The 22,994-nt window shown below is 40.4% G+C and overlaps 1 protein-coding gene and 1 long non-coding RNA gene across 4 annotated transcripts; one reads left to right on the top strand and one right to left on the bottom strand.

Moving 5' to 3' along the window:
- The first annotated feature begins 892 nt into the window (after positions 1 to 892).
- Positions 893 to 15,304, top strand: SFT2D2 (SFT2 domain containing 2). The gene is made up of 9 exons (XM_082221051.1): positions 893 to 1,155; positions 4,336 to 4,422; positions 5,754 to 5,839; positions 6,287 to 6,368; positions 7,710 to 7,745; positions 7,834 to 7,892; positions 9,031 to 9,060; positions 10,571 to 10,629; positions 11,940 to 15,304. The coding sequence occupies exons 1-8, from the start codon at positions 1,093 to 1,095 to the stop codon at positions 10,608 to 10,610; spliced, it is 483 nt and encodes a 160-aa protein (XP_082077177.1). The 5' UTR covers positions 893 to 1,092; the 3' UTR covers positions 10,611 to 10,629; positions 11,940 to 15,304.
- LOC309531492 lies at positions 4,438 to 22,748 on the bottom strand. 3 transcript variants are annotated; one of them, XR_014219331.1, is made up of 4 exons: positions 22,668 to 22,748; positions 15,469 to 15,551; positions 11,051 to 11,098; positions 4,438 to 5,359 (listed from the first exon to the last, which is right to left on the bottom strand). It is a non-coding gene; the product is annotated as an uncharacterized lncRNA (long non-coding RNA). The 3 variants fall into 3 exon arrangements; XR_014219333.1 differs by lacking the exon at positions 22,668 to 22,748 and having other exon boundaries at positions 4,438 to 4,547; positions 5,284 to 5,359; positions 15,469 to 15,552; XR_014219332.1 differs by lacking the exon at positions 22,668 to 22,748 and having other exon boundaries at positions 15,469 to 15,552.
- Between the last annotated feature and the right edge of the window lie 246 nt (positions 22,749 to 22,994).

The following is a 22,994-nucleotide window of genomic DNA, read 5'->3' as shown; positions in this document are numbered from 1 at the left end:
AACATGAACATTTTAAAGTGAATAACTGCACAATTAGGTTTGCGGCCAGTGTGGCGTTGCCATTTCACCCTTCAGTCCCATGCTATGGTCCAGACAAAAATCATGAGAATCGCTATTTATGTATGTTAAGAAAGCTTTCAGTGGGGCAACCGTTAAAACATTTTAATGATGGGTAGCGTGTATATGCTACAACCACATTTACACACTGGCCCAAACTACTGACACTTTTTAGTACAGTAATTGGGTTTTGATTTTAAGGAACAAAAATCTGTCTGGGGAAAATACTCTGAAAAAGATATTCTAAGCTATAGATTTAAAATTCATTTTTTTTTTTAAAAAAAGCAATGCTAGGATTGCACCTGATCACCATGAGTTGTGAATCTGGGTTCCATCTCCCCCTTAGCCTGCTTAGTCAGCCCTGATCAAGCTGCTGTTTCCCAGTCAGTATGCAAAACAGGAATACTAATCAATGTGCCCTGCCAGTTATTTAGGAAGACACAACATCTTCAAACCAGGAGGTCTGGAGGGTGGCAACACAAGAACTGGCCTTTTCTGCTGTGGCTCTCGTTTTATGGGATGCTATCCTCAGGAAGGTGCCTTCATTACATATCTTTATGCCCAGTCAAAAGCATTTCGACATATCTTTGGCTGATTAACATTCTAAGGCCTTTTAAATGTGTTTGTGGAAAGGGAGGTCACTGGTTTTTGTTTCATGTATTTCGTGTTGTGAACCGCCCTGAGATCTTCGCGTGAGGGGCGGTATACAAATTTAGCAAATAACAGCCATCAGCATAGAGAAGAAGGAAAGCGGGGCGGGGGGAAAACACTGGCGCAACCCGCCTACTACTGGACATAAACTCGGATGCCACAAAGAGGAGCGGAGGCGTAGTCGAAAGAGCTCTGCAGCGCGCAGGTGCGAGGAAGCAACCCCCCGACTACATATCCCAGGATGCACTGCTCCAGGCGCTGAGGGAAAGTTAGGCGAGCCCCGGCCTTCCTCGATTGCTGGGAGTTGTAGTCTCCGAAGAGCTTGGGCGGCGAAGTGGAGGCAGCCGCGTCGGGAAGTGGAGCTCGCGAGGGGCGACAAGTGTCATGGACAAGCTGAAGCGGGTTCTCAACGGGAAGGACGCCGAGGAGCCGGGGCCGCTGGCGGAGGTAAACCCCCCGGGGGGGGGAGTGTGGGATGAAGAAGGCTCTTTCCTTGGCTTTGTCGCCCGGTCCGCCTCAGCAATTCCTGCCCCAGTTCCTTCTCCGCACCCCTAAGGCGCTTAGCCCCCCTCACCAATTTCAGGGGAGCAGCTGAGGCCGTCGTTGTTGCTTGGCCTTTTTTGGCCCCTTCCATTCCTCTCCTCCCCGCACCTTTCCTCAACTACCTGCTATTTCTCTCCCTCTCTCTCTCCCCCCCCCTATGAAGGAAGGTCGCCTATAACCTTCCCCCGTCCCAGGGGGGCTTTCTGAGCTTTCAACTGCGCCGTGAGAGACCCTTCCTAGCGCCCAGCTCTCTCTCCCCTCTCTTGGCCAAAGGTGCGTGTTGACGCTTCTCGTTTAATTGCTGCCTTCCTGCCCGCCCAGGTGTTTGGGATCTGACGTCACAAGCTCCAGGAAAAAAAACCCCAGGATCCAAGCTCTCATCCTGTGCACAGTGTACACGCTCAGTACTGCTCAAAGCTCTCTTCGCCCCACTTCATTTGACCCAAGGAAAAAAAATGCTGCCTCCCCTTTTGGTACTTAACTGTTGCTGAACTGGACTCGAACCCACACCTTGCTTGTAATTCAGCAGGTGCTGAATAGGTGCACAGAGTTCACCCAGGTTAGGGCAGTTCTAGAGAAATTAATTTGGGGTTTATGCATCCGACCAAAGAGTCGTAAATTGGTTTCGCCGGTTTGTCTTTCAACAGATCACTTGCCGTATAACAAAAAGCTTAAATGCATTTCTTTTGATATAATGAAGGAAGAGTGAAAAATACAGGACAGACTGAATGGCTGTTTATCATGACAGATATATATTTACTCTAGTATCACACCCAGCATGCCTCTGAATACCAGTTGCTAGAGAGCAGGAGCTGAAGAGTGCTAGTGTGTTAATATTGCACATCTGGTTGGCCACTGTAAGAACATGATCCTAGGCTACGGAAGGGCACTTCTTGTACTGTATGCTTTTGTGCTCAAGGGACGAAGGCCAAAGGGAAGCTGTGTCATAATTGTTTACATACTAACGGCACCCTGGGTAGAACTTGCAAAACATAAGGAGATGGAAAGCGAAACATCACTGTCTCAACGTGTATCTTTGTGACTGTTTGATATGTTCTAAAACTTAGCCTGCAAGCTTTAGTTGACCAATTAATGCAGATTAAATCAATACTGATTGGTGAAGTCCATAAGTAAAACCTGTTTTGGTTTTGCTGTGTAACTGATAGGGGCCTAGAAAGAAAATACTATGGACAGCATTTTCTTCCAACAAAGGTGCCGTTTCTTGCATAAATGGAAGTGCATTCTGCTAGTACAAAGTCAGCTCTGAATGCAACCCTTGGCACCAGCTGGTTCCCCCGAGTAATTCAACACAATAAATGTAGGCTTAATTGGAGGGGGGGGGGGCTTTTAGAATGGTGGGATGAGTGGTGAAAAATTATTGGATCCTCTGTGGTTCTTATCCTTGCCGCTACTTGTGCTGTTTACTCTAGCTTGGCAGATGTAGCATGATATTCTATTCCCAGTTTAACAGGACTAATCTTGCTGTAGGGAGATAGGCCTGCTCCTTGTGTGCTATGTTTGTTTGGTAAACAGCTTGATGAATACTTAATTACCATTTTTTTGGGGGGGGGGCTGTGTTAGAGCATATCAAGAGTAAGGGAATCTTTTAAAATTCAAAGTGACTTTAAAAGTAATGTAAATGGTTAGAAAGGTGGGATAGTTGTACTGCATTTCATTTTATTTTTAAAATGCATTGCATAAGTGCGTCAGGAGATCAGTAATACAAAGTTCACAATATGAGGCTTATCATGTTCGTTTGTGGAGAGAGTTGTCATTATCACTAGTGATATACCTATGACACTTGCACAACCACAGTGCTGTGCTGTAGTTTCAGGAATGCCATTGTTAATAAACACATTTGGGCTGGGAAAACACAACATCCCTGAGGGAAACCAGCAACCTTGAAGTTTGCATCTGGAAGTATCTAAGTTAACATTGATGTAGTCTGGCTGCTAAGAGACTTTGCTCCATATCAGGTAGTCCTGGGTTTTCATCTCTGCTCTGCCATGAACTCATCAAGTGGCCTTAGGCAAGCCGGTTGCTCAGCCTCAGCCCTCATTTCCATTTGCAATCTGATGGATAATAACACTCATGTAACTTACAGGGTTTTTGTAAGGATTGCAACTAGATAATTGAAGCTCTTTGAACACTTGAAAATGCTTTGACATGTTGGGTATGATAATCTTGATTTATGTCCTAGGATGATCTTTGTTTAAATTTAGTTTGCTTTTCCCATCAATTTATTATCAAAATACAAGAATTGTTGCAAAATATATGAATAAATTCAAATACAACAAAATATTTTGGAAACATAGGATCAGTTCCATTCTACTTTTTTTTTGTTTCCATGTTTTAGCTGCTTGGATTTCAGACAACTGCATATTAATTGACTGATGTTATATAGATGAAAAAACTAAATTGTTTTGCTATTATTGGATTTTATAACAATGACTAAAATGATCCAAATCTGGTTTTATTACAGGAATGCCCTTGCTTACAAAATATTTATACTCCAATAGCTGATAGAAACTTAATAGTATTTTCAAAACTATATTATGTCATAAGAAGGAATTAGTAGAGTAGAATCAGACATAATACAACTATACGAATACATTTGTTATAAAAGTTGGATTCTTTTCTAGTATTTTTTTTAAACGGAATCCTCTTTGGATAAACTTGGCATGAAACATTGACTATGTGAAACAGTTGAAATGGAATCAATACACTCTTTGTTTTTAATATTAGAATAGAAATAATGCTAATGACCAGGGAAATGTATCTGCTTTCTGTGAACATGTGAAAGGAATATGCTCAAAGTTGCCTTGAGTGATGATTAATAGAAGCTGTTGTCGAAGAAGAAGAAAATTGAATATTGCCTTATATTAACATTGAGGAAGTGATATCTGTTCATAGAACAGATAGGACGAGGCACTTTTCACAAAGATGTTAGAAGCATGTTTGTGAAGTTTCCTCGTGTAGTGAAGCTGCTGGAAGGAAATGAAAGCAACTGGCTGTATATTGCCTTTTTAAAACCTTGACACTACAATTTTAATAAGACTCTCTTTTTAAAAAATATATTTCCAGGTGATTGATGCATCTTCCTTAAGCTGGAGTACGAGACTGAAAGGCTTTATAGCTTGTTTTGCTATTGGCGTTCTGTGTTCCATTCTGGTAAGAGCTTTCCTTCCCCACCTCATCAGCTTTTGTTGGATAAAGTTTGGATTTCTTGAATAATATCTCCCACAGTGCAAGGCAACCCCCCCAGCTGCTCAGTATTGCACTCAGCTCCATCATTGCTGAAGGAATATAAAAGTTTTGACTCCATGAAGAGTAATCACGGTGACCGATCTATCCCCTTATATTTTCACATCAGTTGAGATAGTGCAATCTTTTACATGCTTGCTGTGGAAAAAGCCCTACTGTAGATTAGGGTTTACTCCAATGTAAATGTTCACGGGTGTCACCAATTTTGTGGAGGCGTACTTCCTCTTCTTTCTCCTGCAGCCCCTATGAGTTGTCCAAATTTTCTCTGGAGGGTTGAAGGACTTTCTGAGGAGGGTTTTAGGGGTGCAAAAGAGGAAGAAATGCAAAGGGAAGTCCTACAAGTTGTACAAGCAGAAATCCATTCTGCATCATTAGATGCCAGCTTGTAAATTTTGCAACCTAAATGTAATTTGATTTGGAATATTGGTTGCAAGTTTTCTGCAGTGTCATGAGAAGCCTGTTGCTCAGAGAGAAAATACAACCCAAACCATCATAAATTCTAATACTGGAAAGACTAATAACAATAATCTCTCTAATATCCTTTGCGTAAATTTGACTGGTGTTTGATGCTTTAGGGATACTTTCAAGCAACCAACAATAAGCCAGTGATTTGTTCTTTTTCATTCATAGTTGGGATATCAAATCCTTCTTGATGGGCAAGTCATAAACTTGGATTCAGTCATCGCCCTGGCTAACACACCTAACCTTCATGATACTGGGTATCATGCAGTTCTTGTTTTCCCAGTGTGGTGAGCCTGGCTTACTTACGTGTTCAGAATGCCAAGGAAAAGACTGATTAAATGCTGATTCAGTTGATTGTCTTGCTCCCCACTATTGCAGGATACTAAAAACATACACAAAACAGTTACACACACATAGATGTGCATATATAAGTGTGTATGCGCAGTTTAAAACAACAGCACATACATCTGATCAATACAAAGCCACTACAGAAACCAATTTGGGATCACGTTGCATGACTCCCAGCTTGATGAAATCTAAATTTGAAATATTGCTTTTAGATGAAATATTAAGAGGATTTTTCATGAAAGTAAAATAATAGTAACATATGCTATTTTTAAAATAGGCTTTGACAAAAGAAAACTTAAGGCAACACATTTTATGTGATAATGAATGAGAGCAACCAAAATACTCATTTTCTCTACAGATAATTGTTTTTACAGACTTTTCTTCCTTACAGTGACTGTGTATGTTCCTTCTTTTGTCTGTCTTTCCAGGGTACTTGTCTGCTATGGGTTCCCAGGAAAGGGCTAATCTTGTTTGCAGTATTTTACACACTGGGGAATATCGCGTCTCTTGGAAGGTAATCTTCCTTTCCTTGAATTAGTAGGTTTGCTCAGAATATCAAATAGGTGAATGAACTAAGCAGCTCATTCTTGAAATATATAATCTTTCTCCTTTTTCCATTTTACCATCAAAATATTTTACAAACCAAATGTTTTGATTGTATCCCTCTCAACTCTTATTCCCAGCCTCATGTTTATGATTGGGGTTCAGAGAAACAATTTAACTCTGTTAGCATGGCTTCGGTATTGTTTTTAATACTATATGATTTTACTACTTGTTTTCCAATAGAGTGTTCCCTAATTTTCTCTTATGAGTTATACTATGTGATTATAGTACCTTTGAGGCTAAAGTATGGTCTATTTATGATACAGTACAATACAGTAATGGTAGCAGTTTAAGCTTGTATAATGTGCATTTGTGTGTTTTGCTCTTAGCAGATGGGTTAAATATTTTTTTCTTATAGCACTGTCTTTCTTATGGGACCGATGAATCAGTTGAAAAGAATGTTTGAACCCACTCGTTTGATAGCTACAGCTGTTATGCTTGTAAGTAACAAAACTTTTCTGTTTTAACTTGCATTTGAATTGAGAGGGCTATCAGTGTTAATGCTCTTTTTAAGGGAATTTGCTTAATTTTAAAATACAGTGGTACCTCGGGTTACATACGCTTCAGGTTACAGACTCCGCTAACCCCGAAATAGTGCTTCTGGTTAAGAACTTTGCTTCAGGCTAAGAACAGAAATTGTGCTCTGGTGGCGCAGCAGCAGCAGGAGGCCCCATTAGCTAAAGTGGTGCTTCAGGTTAAGAACAGTTTCAGGTTAAGAACGGACCTCTGGAATGAATTAAGTACTTAACCCGAGGTACCACTGTACAAGCAAACGTAGCATATAAAAGTACCTTGTGGTAAAATATCAGTAGTCAGTATTTCCAAAATACAGTGGTACCTTGGGTATACAGTGGTACCTTGTATTCCCGTATGTCCCCAGCATCTTGTACCTGGAGGGCTATTGTGTCTGTGTATCTAATGATCCCATTTAGCTGTCATGGCAAATGTGTATCTTTAGACTGCTCCTTCGGAACTGGACTGATGTTTCTTAGTTACGACTGCTACTATGTTTGAGATGGGGGCTTTGTCTTTTTTTTATTTGTTCTGGGATAACATACTGGAAATAGTTTGACAAATATATTGGATGGACATATTCTTAGGGCTTTTATTGACCTCTGATTCATTGCAACTATATAGTGTGGGGGTGTCCTTATCGGTACATAACCTGCTAATTAAGTGGAGTATGAGTATTTAATTAGGAAGTTCTGTACCAATAAGCACACCCCAACTCGATACACTTGGGGTGTCCTTTTTGGTAAATTGCTGAAACCAGGTCCTTTTGTCATGAGGTAGGGGCAAAAATGTTGCCATAATTCCCTGGAAAATTCAAAATACATCTATTGCTGATCCTTGGGTTACTTTAAATTAGCTATAGTGTACTTCAGTACTGTTGGGTCAAATGTGCAGACTGACAGTGCAATCCTATTCATGTCTGCTCAAAAGTAAGTTTCACTTCAGTTCAGTGGGACTTACTGTTGCTAATAATTAACTCAGTAAAAGGCCTTCCAATATTTGTGTTCTCCAGGTGACTGATAAAAATAAAAGATAAAATGCAGTATGATAAAATAACAATAGCATAAAACATGCAGTCTGACAATTTCTAGCACAGAGATGAATTAAACCAGACGATTAAAAAGAAGAAAAATTTTCCCACTTAAGTATGCTTAGGATTGCAGCCTGGCACTGTAGTCCAGTGCTAAAAAAACAAAAAAAACCCTGTTCATCTTCAGTTACAGTTTTAATGTTTTGCTTATTTTAAGATTGTGTCTTCTCTCTTTTAGTTATGCCTCATATTAACTCTTTGCGCAGCTTTTTGGGTAAGTACTTGAATCTCCGGTGTAACTATGCATATAAATTTAATGACATTTTCTTTGCTTGATTTATGATGATTTCTTCCTCTTTCAGTGGCACAATAAGGGACTTGCCCTCATCTTCTGCATTTTGCAGTTCTTCGCCTTAGCATGGTAAGTAATGCCCCCCCTTTATATATATATAATTTTAAAATTATACTGGTCTATCACCCCAACATTGTGAAGGCAGTCTGAGCTGTTGGGGAGCACACTGACTGAATGGAGATTTGAAAACTGGCCCTTGCAGGAATCCACCTCAGAGCCTGGATGGGTCACCTGAGTGGGAGGAGGAGAACAGCAGAGGAAGGCTCCACCTTCCTGCTGGGGGTGGTGGTGACTTCTTCTCCCTCCTTCTCTTTCTCCCTGGCACTGTGGGAGGCTTCTTTGGCAGGTCTAATGAAACAGAGGCATGGTGAGGTTGTCCTGAGCAGAAATTGAGGCAGGCAGGGGAAAATGTGGTCCTGGGGAGGGAAAACTGAAATAAAGAGGGGTGGGGGATGCTGAGCACACTGAGTAGAACTGGATATCCCCTAGTTTTAATATATGTACAGTGCTTTGAAAATTGTAGGTGCTTTAGAGATCATTATTATTATTATTATTGTATATTTATTATTATTTATTAATAGCAATAGGTTTGTGTATATGTATAACAGGAGGGGTTTATTTCCTCACCCTCTCTGTCACATATCTTTATAAAAAGACTGCAGTAATGGAGCCCAATGTCCATAAGTACACCGCCTCCTAAAATTTTCTCAACCAATTGCTGTTGGGGATTCCATTTGGACAGAAAGTTTCTTATGAAAGTCTAGTTAGTTACCTTAAAGCAAGAGTCACCAAGGCCCAGCTGAACTATTGTCAACTTCTGTTGATCTTCCACATTTGGCCACTTTCCTCTTTCACATGTGGTCTCCATGTGTGCAGATGTTGCTAACAATGAGAAAATGAGCTTATATTCTACCTTTCTCCCGGAAGGAGACTCTACTTCATGTGGAAATGATGGGAGAGGTGATGGAAACCGATCTTGACATGGATAGTTGGAAAACTAAACTGGAAAGCAAATGCTAGTTTTAATTTGTCAGTCACTTATCAAGCCACAATATGTGGTAGACTACCCTTGGCTTGGGTCATGTGTTATGCAGACTTGCCATTGACACTCCGTGGGAGAGTGTGTGTGTGTGTGTGTGTGTGTGTGTGTGTGTGTATGTGCCTGTTCTTCCACATGTATTAACATGTGTTTTTCTCTCTCTTCTAGGTACAGCATTTCCTTCATACCATATGCAAGGTAATCTTGACTTTCATTTGCTTCAGGAGCTACCCAGGTCATAAAACATAAAAGGGGAATTTCTTCTGTGATATGGATGGCTGGAAAAATCGATCTCCCTTTAATGCGTTCTTCTCTGTATTCTCGAGATTACTTGCTATGTGGAATGATTGAATAGAGGAGGTGAAATATTTCACTCATAGGGTTGATATAGCGCTGCGTGATTGAAAATATAGAAAGCTCAGCACTCTCGTGAAATGTGTTTTATGATTAATAAATCCCAAACAAATATTTATCATTTAGATTGTTTATATAGTGCCATTACTGTACTTGAGAAAGTACAAGAGGGTAGGCTCCTGCCCTGAGGGCTTAAAATATATAATTTGATATAAAGAGACAACAGAGGAAGTGGAGGCAGGAGCAAATAAGGAAAGAATGTGTGGTTATTTCAGATACATATTTCACTTTGGTTACAGTAAAGCTTAGGGGCTAAGGAGTGGAACCAAGTTTTCATGGAAAATGTTGGTTTTGTGGGAACAGAGAGTGGCAGCATTATATATTTTTGTTTGTGGCAAAACTACCCATAGATCTATGTTGAAAGTCTTTGTAACAATTTGCAGACAGGTAGCTATGTTCGTTTATTTCAAGAAAAAAACAAAGTCTGGTGGTGCTTTAAAGATTTAAGGTTTTTTATTATGGCATATGCTTCATCAGATGATGCCACAGAATTGTTGCTGAGTCCCTGCAGGCCATCCAAAACCTGTATACAGTGGTACCTTGGTTCTTAAACTTAATCCATTCTGGGAGTCCGTTCGACTTCCAAAACTGTTCGAAAACCAAGGTGCAGCTTCCGATTGGCTGCAGGACCTTCCTGCAGCCAATCGGAAGCTGTGTCAGACATTCAGCTTCTGAAAAACGTTTGCAATCTGGAACACTTGCTTCCAAGTTTGCGGCGTTCGGGAGCCGATTTGTTTGACAACTAAGCTGTTTGGGAACCAAGGTACCACTGTATTGGCAGATAGCACCATATATAATTAGTGGGTTAACCACCACTGCTGAAAAGGGAAAAGATTAATGAAGAAGGTAGGGTTAAATGGCAGTGGAATGTAAAAGGTAAAAATGCATTATGAGACAGTTGAATTAGAGCTTGTGTATGCAATTTGACCCTTCACAGCAGCAGTGATTGGTGATAACAAAAAACACCTTAGCATTGTTGAGTGAAGTGGCCATATAATTAGAGCAGAACATTTGCAAAATGAGCATGGTGACCCTTCATACCTATAGTGGGACAGGAAACCATTGTCTCTATTCAGACTCAGATTAATAGAATTGAACTGCTTGAGAAGTTGCAATTCGGTAAAGAGGATGGCTTCTGTCCCACTACAGGTGTTAATTTACCCAGCAGTGCTAAGATGATTCTGTTTGTCAAAAATCATTGCTGCTGTGAAGGGTCATTGCTTATACATTTTAAATATTTGTGCGGCTTATTCAAATACTTAAGGGGACAGTGTATTTGTTTTTATTTTTGCAGGGATGCTGTGAAGAAGTGTGTCACTGTGTGTATCACATAACAGAGACTCAAACGACTTGGTAAGTATTGGGGCGGGGGGGGGGGGGGAAACTGTGGTAAAATAGTTATATCCCCAGCTCCTCCTTTTTAATGCAGTAATCTCTGACTATACTCTTAAGTAGCTAAACATTGCTAGCTTTTTATTTTATTTTTAAATCTATTTAAATCTAGATTTTCAAGATAGCTTACAAAAGAGAACCATAAAACAAATATAAACTGTCCTGTACACTGAGGACTCAACTACATTTGTGAAGCGTTTTATACTCGTTATAACACTGTGGCACCAGATGGCGCTGTGGAGGCCCATTTTTCGCCAATGGGATTTCCCTGTATGAAGTTTACAATGCATTTAACTGAATCTCTTCTTTGATATGTCTAGATTCAGCCTGTTAGTACTTGAGCTGCAGTCTTAAACAGTCTAACTCATTGGAGCTTGTTTACCTATATTTGCTGAGATGTCCCAAATTTTTGCTCTTTGCTGATGTCACACTGTAGAAAGAGAAATTAATTGTGAGATGGTCTTTTAGGTGCCCATATCGGGTTGCATTCTATGCTGCTGTTCCACTTGTACAACTTGAGCAATGGAATTTCCCCCTTCTCTCTTCTGCAGCCCACTGTACACCTTCAAAATTTGCTCCAGAAGTTGGTGGAGTGGGGTGTGTGTCTTATTACCCATTGCTATGAGTAGGCATATATTTTGTCAATTTTAAAAGGCTTTTCTACATATTCGCTCCAGTCTGCAGATGTGCATAAACAGAACTCACAGTTTTGCTGGGACTGCAGATAAAGACCGGTCTGTCATGTAGTAGAGGAGGCATAAGCACTTCTCTCTGTGTGCAGAAGCCTCTGTATACCTATAAAGCAGGGGTCAGCAAACCTTTTCAGCAGGGAGCCGGTCCACTGTCCCTCAGACCTTGTGGGGGGGCAGACTATATTTTGGGAAAAAATGAACAAATTCCTATGCCCCACAAATAACTCAGAGATGCGTTTTAAATAAAAGCACACATTCTGCTCATGTAACAACACCAGGCAGGCCCCACAAATAACCCAGAGATACATTTTAAATAAAAAGACATATTCTACTTATGTAAAAACACACTCATTCCCGGACCATCCACGGGCTGGATTTAGAAGGCAGTTGGGCTTGATCTGGCCCCCAGGCCTTAGTTTGCCTACCCATGCTATAAAGTGTCTTACTGTAATTTAACTTGTGCTTTGGGAAAGGAAAACAATATACAACCTGACTGATGTAAAGTTGTAAATGTTGTAAAGGCTTTTGACTGAGAGCTGTCATCTTTATTTCAAAATATAATTCATTGCTTTTGTGCAGGCCAGCAAGATAAGCACCATTTCCTTACACTGCAATGTGACCTTGAGGACTAGAAGGTTTGCACAGTCATCTGGCATTTGCATCTGAACGCACCTTCCTAGGGGCAAGGCTATTAATTTTGCTAAGTGAACCTGTGAATCACCGGACAAAGCTACAAAGTATTCTCCCAAGGGTAATGTGTTTTGTGATAAGGAGCCCAAAGAGCAACAAAACATTCCTTTCACTCGCTTAGCTAAGCTGTTGTGTCCATTTGGTGCAATATTGTCAACTTCAGATTTTGTTGTTTTGCTGGTGAAAATGATATTATGGTAATTGCAAAGTAGGTGGGATTTAAATTTACTAGTCACACATTCTTAATTTAGAGGGTCCAAAGAACAGCTTACACACTGGCTACTGTGGCCTTATGGCAAAGAGATTGATTTTCAGAGTTCATTTCTTGGGTCCCAAAGTACCTTTTGTCTCCTGCAATCGTATAAGGGAACTTAAGAGGAGCTGCCTTCTAATTGAACAGCAAGCATGATTCCTTATTGTAATATAACCGAGACATTGATTCAATGTCCAACCAGCAACAGAAGCAGCATGAGCGAATATACTAGTGGGAATCATGAAAGCAAGCAAGTGCCCTTCCACTTCTGCAAGCAGTTTACTGCCTACTTTTTATGGTCTCTGAAGTAACGTCAAGACCTCTGCCTTAGTGCTAACATTGCCTCATGAATTATTTGCCACTCTTGCTGCTTTGGTTTTGCTAGATTCCCATCCACATCCATCTAAAATATGACTTTGTACAGCTCTCCCAACTGTGGAGAGGAGGAACATCTCATGTTTTTCAAATTCCCTTTCCCCTATTTAATCTTGCTGTTTTGATTTCTGTTTACATTGTCTGCCTAGCTGATGATTGCTTTCAGTTGGAGGGACTTCTGTTCATGACATTCTGGCTTCCTAGTAGGACATCATGTATTGATTGGAGCAAACTCCTAGACGTTGGGAATCTTTGCTGCATTCCACTTCTTGAACTGGTGCAGTTAGATTTTTTTGTCTCCATTTAAGAAGGAATGAAGGGTATTCTCCCCTCCAAAGAAATACTTGTACAGTTATTCGAGAGTAATTTGTCCTTTTTTAATGCTATCCTAAAGCTTGTGTCTTAGAGCATTTTGGGAAACCTTGAAGCTCCAGGTGTTGTTTGCAAAAGAAAAGAGCCATTGAACAAATTCTTTGCTGTAGTGGCTTTTGGGACTGACCGTCTTAATCTAGTATACCTCCTATTCTGCTTTCTCCCATCATTGGGCAGAGACTAGCACTTGCGTATCTGAGCACAGAAATTTCCTTGAACAACTCTGGAGTACCAGAATTCACCCTAATCTTGTCTAAAACTTTCTCTATAGCTTTTTCATAGGATATTATTGACTATTTATAACCTGGGTTTTTAGGAAGCTTAGTTGTACTGTGCAGCTTTGCCAAGCAAGCACATTTAGAGATTTGCAAAATTAGGTATTTATGAGGATTTTATAATTTTTTTTAGATTCTAGAACTGCAGCTCTGATGTCAGTAAGCTATAAAAATGAAAGTGTGAAATTTCTTGGTTTGAGTAGTCCACCAATTTACAGTGCGCAAGTGGAAAACTGCAGCCTTGATTTATTAGTCATATAGGCATAGGGTGAAAAGGCACAGGGTTGCCAGTCATACCCTAAGACAGCTATTGTTGCACAGAAGGCAGAATTTCATCTGGTGTGGCTTTTCTCATCACACCACTGCAGTAAGCTAAGGAGCCAGGTAGAATTTTCTTAAAAGGGACAGGGATCCTTCAGCATCTGGGCTTGGTAGCTCAGTACTGGAGAAATACTTGCACAGGGAAGTCATTGCTGAGAAGTGGCAGGGGACAACTCTGCCCTTCATTTCTCAGAGTTTGGAGGGTCTGGTTTTTCTGTACAGGGGAGTCATAAATCCTATTGGGTCTTTTTAAAATACCAGCTCTAATCTTCTTACCAGCTAGCTTTTTTTAGGCTGGAGACAGACAGTAGGTCTGTTCCCCCTACTCCCCAAAGTGTAGAAGGCAATGTGCACATCACAAGCTGGAACCTTTGTTTCACATTTTCCCCTGGTAAAATGGTGCTTGTGCATTCTTTAAAATTCTCAAAACTTCCTTGATTTAGAGGGTCTTCACCCCCAATTGCAGATGTTGCACAATGGTAATGTAGGGTTTTTTCCGGATGTTAAATGCCATGCTAGTGTACCGCTGAAACTTGCAAATATTTAAAAGAAGAACTTGAGCAGTTTTGTCAAGCTTTCCTTGCTGTAGTAATAGGTTTGCTTTATGGGAATAAAGTTCCTTTTTTCAGAAATCCATTTATTAAATTTGGATTATTAGTGCACTTGGTTTCAGTATGGAAAGGGGTAGGATCAGTAGTTGTATATTTAGCAGAATGAGACACATAAGCCCTCAGTGCTGCATCTCTTCTAAAGCAGCTTCTCTTAAAATATTGCAATATTTAATTACGGAATGCATTTCAGATATTCGTACCGATACTTTCTAGTTGTAATTTTTCTATTTAAAATCTGTCTTTGAGTACCTTTCTAATATTGACACTGCTGCTGCATTTATATTAAAGATTCGGGTTTTTATTCAAATGTTAAAATCAATGTTATGATTTGAATATTTGTCATGATTTGAATATATTTTTTTAACTAATTCAGTCCGATTTTAAGTCACTTGATAACATTGGACGTAGTTAAAAATATTCAAATCATGACATTGATTTTTATTTACTGGGACCTTTGCTAAATGTGGATTATGGTGGTAAGACATAGCTGTCACTATCTTTGTACATTTTTATTTTCCGGGACTTTAAAATCATCTGTATACTGAATTTTAAATTTCTGCTATAGTTACCCTTTGTGTTCTGGCATAAAGCATTTTTTCGCATTATGGAAATGATTTAGTTCCTTATTCTTCTTGTCCTAGATGTATAGGGTCACTTGCTCAAATTAATCAGTAGCTTGTTCACACTTGTTACAACACTATTTTAGATGAACCCAGTCTTGGCCTTAACTACAAGTATGTCAGTGTCATAGCTTAAGGCCTTTCAGCTACTAAATATAAGGTGGCTTCTTTAAGATGTACTTTTTTGGAAAACAAAAAAGTGCCTACTTGCACCATGCAATATGACTGCATTAATGGAGACTTTTGTAATAAGGTTTTGATTTTTTAAAAAGCTTGAATGGATGTTCCATTTTTGTACACTTTTCTTGTTGGCTTTTGTATTGTACCTTTTGTCTATGCTGGTCTTTTTTTCTGCCTTAAGAAAAAAACTATTACTTTATACTACTCTTACTGCACTATCTCTTCTGTAATAAAGCTGGTTTCTCAACACATGTGTACATCATTTTTAAATAAAGTTAGCACTGCAAAACATTTCAAGAAAGCTGAAATTTGATACTGAAGCTATGGAGTAGTCTTTGAACAATGGATTAGATTTTAATAGTGTTGGCCGTATACCATAATGGGAACAGGAAATTGTTTACAGTCTTTTACCTTGTAGTCAGTTCACTTTAAGCTTGCAGCCCCAGATAAGGGATGAATGAATCTCTGGGGCATGGGTGACCAGCAAGAGTGCCCTATCAGAAGATAGCAGAGATTGAGCTGGTGAATACTACTACTACTACTACTACTAATAATAATAATATAAATAAATAAATTTATAAAATTAATTATACCCTGCCCATCTGGTTGGGTTTTCCCAGCCACTCTGGGTGGCTTACAGCATATCTAAAAGCATAATAAAAACATAAAGTGTTAAAAACCTCCCGATACAGGGCAACCTTCAGATGTCTTCTAAATTTATTCTTTATCTCCTTGACATCTGAAAGGAGGGTGCCACTACCGAGAAGGCCCTCTGCCAGATTAGGAGGTCCTTCAGGTATTTGGGTCCAAGTTGTCCACCTCTGAATTAACATAACACATGGGCAACCACCACAGCTCTCTCAGCAAAAAAGTAACATGTTGCTGGTAACCTTTGAGCAGTCTGGCCACTGTGTTCTGCACTAATTGTGGCTTCCACACCAGATACAAGGACAACCTTCCATATGAAAGGTTCTTAATGAACATGGAATGGAAGATAATGTTTGCTTTCTTTCTTATTATTATTTCATGAAGCTTTTACCGTTTGATGTTTGTTTGGTTGTGGGTGGTGTTTTTTTTTTGGGGGGGGTGTTTAATTTTCGTTGGAAGCTTCCCAGGGTGGCTGAGGCAGCCCAGGCAGTTGATCGGGGTATAATAAATGAATTATTACTAGTTCAAATGGCAGAAAGATAAGAGAGTCCTGGCTGAAACCTTAGAGACTCACTTCCAGTCAGTGAAGTAGAGGCATGCCGATCTTGATGGACCAGTGGTCTGACTTGGTAAAAGAAAAACAGCTTATTTTGGGTTATCACATGGTAAATGAGTGAACTTGTGTAATGTCATAATAGTGCACCTTTGGCATAAACATGCAGGAGTGGGACATCCTATCATCTGACATGCATAGAATGAAACCATAAAGGTTGCACAGCAAGTCAGATTGCCATAGTGAAACACCAATAATTTGCTTCCCTGTCTTTGCAATGCATTTGCCAAACTATTTGCCAGTAATACTGTAAATCCAAAGCATGGTGACATTTGATTTTAAAGACTATTACAAACAGGTACAGGCAACGGTCATCACTAATAAATGCTTTATACATTAACATTGCTTGTGCAGGTTTACCAATGTGCACATTTGCCTAGACGTTGCTTGAGATTATTTCTTGACTTGCTGATTAAGCTCAGTCTAAAAGTACCCTTTAGCTAATACAGTGGTACCTCAGGTTACATATGCTTCAGGTTACATATGCTTCAGGTTACAGACTCCGCTAACCCAGAAATAGTACCTCGGGTAAAGAACTTTGCTTCAGGATGAGAACAGTTCCCGGCGGCGGGAGGAGGCTCCATTAGCTAAAGTGGTTCTTCAGGTTAAGAACAGTTTCAGGTTGAGAACGGACCTCCAGAGCGAATTATGTACTTAACCCAAGGTACCACTGTACCTGCTCACATCATGCAAGGTTGGGGGGAAGATGGAAAGGTCTTTCCCCCTCCTTGTCTGATATTTGATAGTTGTTTTTTCCTACAGACTTTTATACTGCGTGTAAAAAAAAAGAGGAGACATTCTTGATCAAATGAAATCTGCAAGAAACAAGCTCATTCTTTCCATCTCCCAGACGTCCTGTTTGAATGCCGTCCCTTCCCTGTACGTTCAGTTCCAGAAGCCTGGGGAAACCAAATACCCACCCAGCCATGACATACAATGCCAAGTCATAATTACGAAGGACAAAAAGACAGCTGCTTTGCTGGTGTTTTTAATCAGGGTTTGACACCATCGGAGATTATTGGACTTTTACGTGATTTAGGAAAGATTAGTCTTTTCTTTGCTTTTTGCAGGGATCAGTTCAGATAAAGGGCCAATTAACCGTGTTTCTAGTGGCTGAGAGAGGCAGACTGCAGGACTGGTACACATCAGCGCCTAATAGCTAAGGTGATAGTTGCTAAATGGCAGAAGAAGAGGTCTCAATTTTCATAGAGTTCAGGGAAGCCAAGAGAAGTATGGTTGAGCAGTCAAACCACACACTACTTTTCCAAAGCATGGAAGGTTTCAGTCTTTGGCCAAATGATTGCTTTTCACCCACCCAGTACAGTCAAAACTCGGTTGTCGAACGTAATCCGTTCCAGAAGCCCGTTTGGCTTCCAAAATGTTCGACAACCTAGGCACGGCTTCCAATTGGTTGAAAGAGCTTCCTGCACTCAAGTGGAAGTCACGTCAGACATTCAGCTTCCAATAAACATTCAAAAACCGGAGCATTTACTTCTGGGTTTTCAGCATTCGGGAGCCAAAACATTCCAAATGGAGTCGTTTGGGAACCAAGGTTTGACTGATCTATTGTACAATGGAAATCAGGTGTGGCAAGGCTAAATTATCTCCCTCAAGTACCATATTCAGATATATAATTGCAATAATTTATAGCTTATCATAAAATTGCCAAGAATTAACCATGCTAATTTAAATGAATCCGGCAATATTGAATTTATCTTCCCTTATGAAGGTGAACTAAGCATCTTGAAAACTATGTTTTCTCCCATTTCTCAGCAGAGTATACTGAGTATACAGGAGAATATTCTGCAATTTCCACCCTGTTCCATTATGTTTTATTTAGCCAATAGTTTACTGAAGCGCTAACTGCTTCACTAATCACTGGCACCATGTGTTTTAACCAATGTTAATATGAGAGAGTGCAGCTCTCAGCAGGAGCAATGATGTCATGATATGCATTGCAGGCTGTTTGGACTAGATCAGGGATGTCCAACCAGTAGATTGCGATCTACCGGTAGATCTCTGTGCAATCCTCCCTCAAAAAAGAGCTCAACAACTCTGGGCAATCCACCCACTGCACGCACACTCCTCCTCTCTCCAGTGACAATGGGTAGATAATTGCCAGTTTTTTTATCCTGGGAGTAGATCGCAGTCTCTTGGGAGCTGGACATGTCTGGACTAGATGATCCTTGGGTTTCCCTCCACCTCTATATGATTCTATGACCTGCCAGAGTGCTTTTTGTTGTAAGCCTAGGAGATAGGTCTAGCCTGCACATCATCCTTTTGTTATGTAGGCTACGCTTGACTCAGAGGGTGACTGGTCCAAGATTACTCAGTGAATTTAGTAACTGATCAGATACAAAGCCCAAGTCTCTCCAGCTCAATTTATATTTTTAAAAAAACTGAATTCAGTTAGAAGTCAGCATTTGACACCCTCTCCAAAATCAAGGAATGCAATATGATGGTGTGCAATGTTTACCTATAAAGCAAACACGCACTTCCCCAAACACACTTTCTCAAGAATGAACACTTACAATAATATTTTTACACTGGCCAGTAGATCCTTCAAAGTCTAGGATGGTATTCAACTAGAATTCAACTAGACCCACAGAAATCAATTAACATGACTAAGGTTCATTAATTTTAATAAGGACTGTTCTGAGTACAACTACCCTTAGTTAATGGACTATTCCACTTGTAAAGCAATCTACGTCCGTATTATGAGAGTATTATGAGAGGAGAAAATGTTTTCCCTATCCCTTTTCTTCATACTGCTGACTACATGCAGTTTTATATGCTCCCATCATGTCCCTTCTTATCAACCTTTTTTCTCAACTAAAATGCCCTAGATATTTAAGCTGTTATTCAGGGGATTCATATGATTTATCGCCAAACTGAGTTTTGTAAGCATGATGAATTTATAAGACCATCCCTTTGCAGTCTCCCAAGTGCAATCTGGGCAAGAAAAGCACTCTGAAATGGAACAAGTGGTTGCAGGGGTACCAACTTGAATAAAATATTGTGGGGGCCCAGGTAAGGCTGCCCCTCACATAATTGATCGCATGATGCAGTGCGCACACACCATTTGAATGGGAATGCCCATCAACTTAGCAGGGGCCCAGCCCCGTCAAATATCTTATTGTGGGGGCTGAAGCCCCCACAGCCCCTAGGAGTGGGCTCCTATGAATGGTTGCGTAAACTGGTTCTCGGTTTTGAGTGCTGGGTGTGAACAGAAAGTATTAGCATTCTTTTGAGAAAACTTAATCACACCCCTTCTCCTCACCCACCTTCATTTCATTCCCCAGAATTAGCTCCTTAATCTCAAATACAGGAAACCTGCACAAGTTATTTTCCAGTTTCAAGGAAGTATGGTCTGATGTTGAGCAGAGGATTTGCTGTTGAGAAATATATAACAGGTAAATGGCCAGATTTGTATATCCATCAAGTAATATCCCCACAGATTGCTGTTGAATGCTGTTACTTCTCCCATTTCTAGCAGGAATTTGCATCTGCACAGACCCACTTTCCATTCACTGTTTCAGTTGAGGCATTAAACCATTTTCATTAATGGAAATATAGTTCTTGAGCAGAATAATTAGACCCTCCTCAGAAAAGATAAAAGCTTGGTGATTTGAATGGAAGATTCTTCTTCAGAGGCAGCCAATTGCCTAATCAGGCTGTCTCCCACCTGACAGTCAGTAATTAGAAAATGGTTGTGTGTGCATGTTAAAACCTTAACACACAGGTGTCATCCTCCTGTTGGGACATAGTGGGGGGAAGAGCAAGTCTGTGGCAAAAGGCTGAGGTGAGCACATTTGTTCCACTGTGGCTAATTAATTGGTTTAGGTTCAGATCTGTGGGGTTGTTGTTGCTGCTTTTTTTTTTTTTAAGTCATCTGAGAAGTTTCTGACATTAAAGTCACCATGACTGATTTGGGCTGCAAGAAACATAGTGACTGCACTGTCTCCAGGCTGCTCAATGTGGTGGAGAACGAGCTCCAAGCTGGCAGAGACAAAGGAGACCCCACCGAAAAACAGCTCCAGGTTGTCTTAGAGGATGCTGCACTATGGCAGAGATTCAGAGAAGTTACTAATGAGATGATTGTCACGAAGAATGGCAGGTGAGTCTTATCTTCTGCTTAGAGGAAGCGAGGGTTGAAGAGAACTGTTTATGGGACAGCAGCTTAACCGTGCACTTAGTTTATTCAAAAACTCACTGGGGGGATTCTCCTGAGCAAGACCCATTGAATGGGACTGAACGAGAGCAGGGAGTAGAAGCACTAATGCACAGCTCCCAGTTGTTTGAGTGGTACTTGGGCAGGATACTTTGCCAGTGGATTGTACCCAAATACTTCTTTGAACAAATGCTGGTCTTTCTTGATATATAAACAAACTTGCCCCATTTACCCTTTTCCAGAATTCAGAGGTTGTCGAGAGCTGCTATTTCTGTAGATTTGGAGATGGAATATCTGAGTGATGTGTACATAGCTGATGGATGTTAATGAATAAGCAGAAAGTCGAAAGAACTAAAACATTCACCATTTTCCGGAATAGTATTTTCGTTAGGAGTACACAGTCTTATTGATTGAGTGATTGCATTTATATTTCATCTTTTCTCCAGGGACCTCAAGGTGGTGTTTGTGATTCTCCTTCTCCTCATTTAATCCCCACAAGAATCCTGTGAGGTAGATTAGGCTGAGAAGCATGACTGGTCCAAGATTACCCAGTGAGCTTCATAGCTGAGAGGGGATCTGAACCCTGGGCTACTAGATCCTGGTCTGACACTCTAACCCCCACCACACTGGCCCTCAGAGATACAGAACTTTCTTGCAGAAAGATTGTAACTTAAAAGGGCTCAATTGGATGTGATTTTCCTGCACAGATATCTATCTATATAACCTATGTGTTTTACAACAAGTATGGCAAATGTACGCAAATTATTTAATTTTAATTTGTACCCTGCTTTTCAGTTCACAACAGAACCCCCCAAAATAAACTTAACATCAAAATGCAAAGCCAGCTAAAAACACATTAATGAAATAAACATTAAAACAAAAAGTGGCGACTCATTCAACATATGTGCACATTATGCAATTAGCGATGGGTTTTCATGACATCTAAATGGTCATGTGTGTTTTTCTCATATATGATGGGGCACACACAGGTCTGACATCATGGCAGAAAGAGCGCATGAATACCCAAGCTGATTTTTGCCAAAATCCACTCAGAACTTTGTTAAAATATTGTTTTACATTGTTCGTTGACAAAATGAGCATGGTTAGAATCAGGGGGTTACATGGAATCTGTTCTCAACCCCCCAAATTAGGTCAAACTGACAGTGCATTCCTAACCATACTTGTTGAGAACTTCGGGTTCAAAAGAGCGTCACTCCATAGAATATTATAGGATTGCTACCTCAAATATATGTTTTCTAGTGAACCAGAACTGAACCTGAAACTTGAAATCTCTCAGGGTCAACACAAAATATTGAGAAGCCCTAGATATTTTGCTGCTGAGGTAAAGGACAGTATGGGACACACATCTTGGCTGCCTCTGCTTCACATGCAGGCTGCCTGAGGAGGCTACCTCATTCTACCTAATGTTAGGGCCAGCCTTGTTTGTTCCTTGAGGGTATAGTGCCTCTGAACACTTTGTTTTCATTTAACTATGATGGTTAATGTTCATGGATGATAGGACTATCAAGGTTTTGTCTAACTGTCTTAGTGGTCAGTATGGGCTTAAAGGGTGAATGGACAGCAATGATAATAGCAAGGAGGGGCATTTGGGTATCTGAGAATATCGTGCCCAAGTGCCTCTCGGAACCTGGAACCAGCATTAAATAAATGCATCAGATGAACCATTTTGGTACTGAAATGTGCTTAAATGCAGTTGTTGTTGTTTGTAAGAGAGATGGAAAGGGAGCTTGGTAAGCAAATCCCTTCTCAGTTGTATTGATGATGTAGTGACATTTCTCTGATGAAAATAGGGACGTCCTATTCCATCCCCTCCAACATTTCTCTGGCGAAAATAGGAATGTCTCAAGGAAAAGCGGGACCTTCTGGGATCAAATCAGAAAATGGGGCAGCTTCTGTAAATCCAGGTCTGTCCCTGGAAAATCGGGACACTTGGAGGGTCTGGATGACTACTTGGGCTGCACACACACCATATATTCAAAGCATATGACCCCCCCCCCAAGAATCTTGAGAACTACGTAGCTACAATTCCCAGCATCCTTAGCAGGGAGAGGCCATGTGTTTTAAATGTGCTTTAAATAAAATTGTGTCTATGCAGTCTTGAATGGCTTTAAAGGGGGATTGGACAAATTCATGGAGAATAAAGTTATCAGTGTCTACCAGTCACAATGGTGGAGTATGACCTTCAGCATCAGACTAGGCATGTTTCTGAGTACTGGTTTCCGGGGGACTCATATCCTGCTTGCAGACTTCCTGTAGGCATCCAATTGGCCGCTATGAGAATAGGATGCTGAACAAAGGAGATTCAGAAGTGGGGTTCTTAACTCTTTATTAGAAACAGAAAACGTTGCCCTGGTCATAATGCATGCTAGCTTATGCAATCATGGCTGGCTGTTTTGGGGAAAGCACATTGTGATGTTAAAACGTGTTCTCCTTCATGGAGAGCACGTGTTGCGGTGGGGGCCGCCAGGACACTCCAAAGTTGGG

The sequence above is a fragment of the Podarcis vaucheri genome, assembly GCF_965113315.1.
Source record: "Podarcis vaucheri genome assembly, chromosome: 4".
NCBI classification, from domain to species: domain Eukaryota; kingdom Metazoa; phylum Chordata; class Lepidosauria; order Squamata; family Lacertidae; genus Podarcis; species Podarcis vaucheri.
This window is presented reverse-complemented; position numbering and strand designations above follow the sequence as displayed.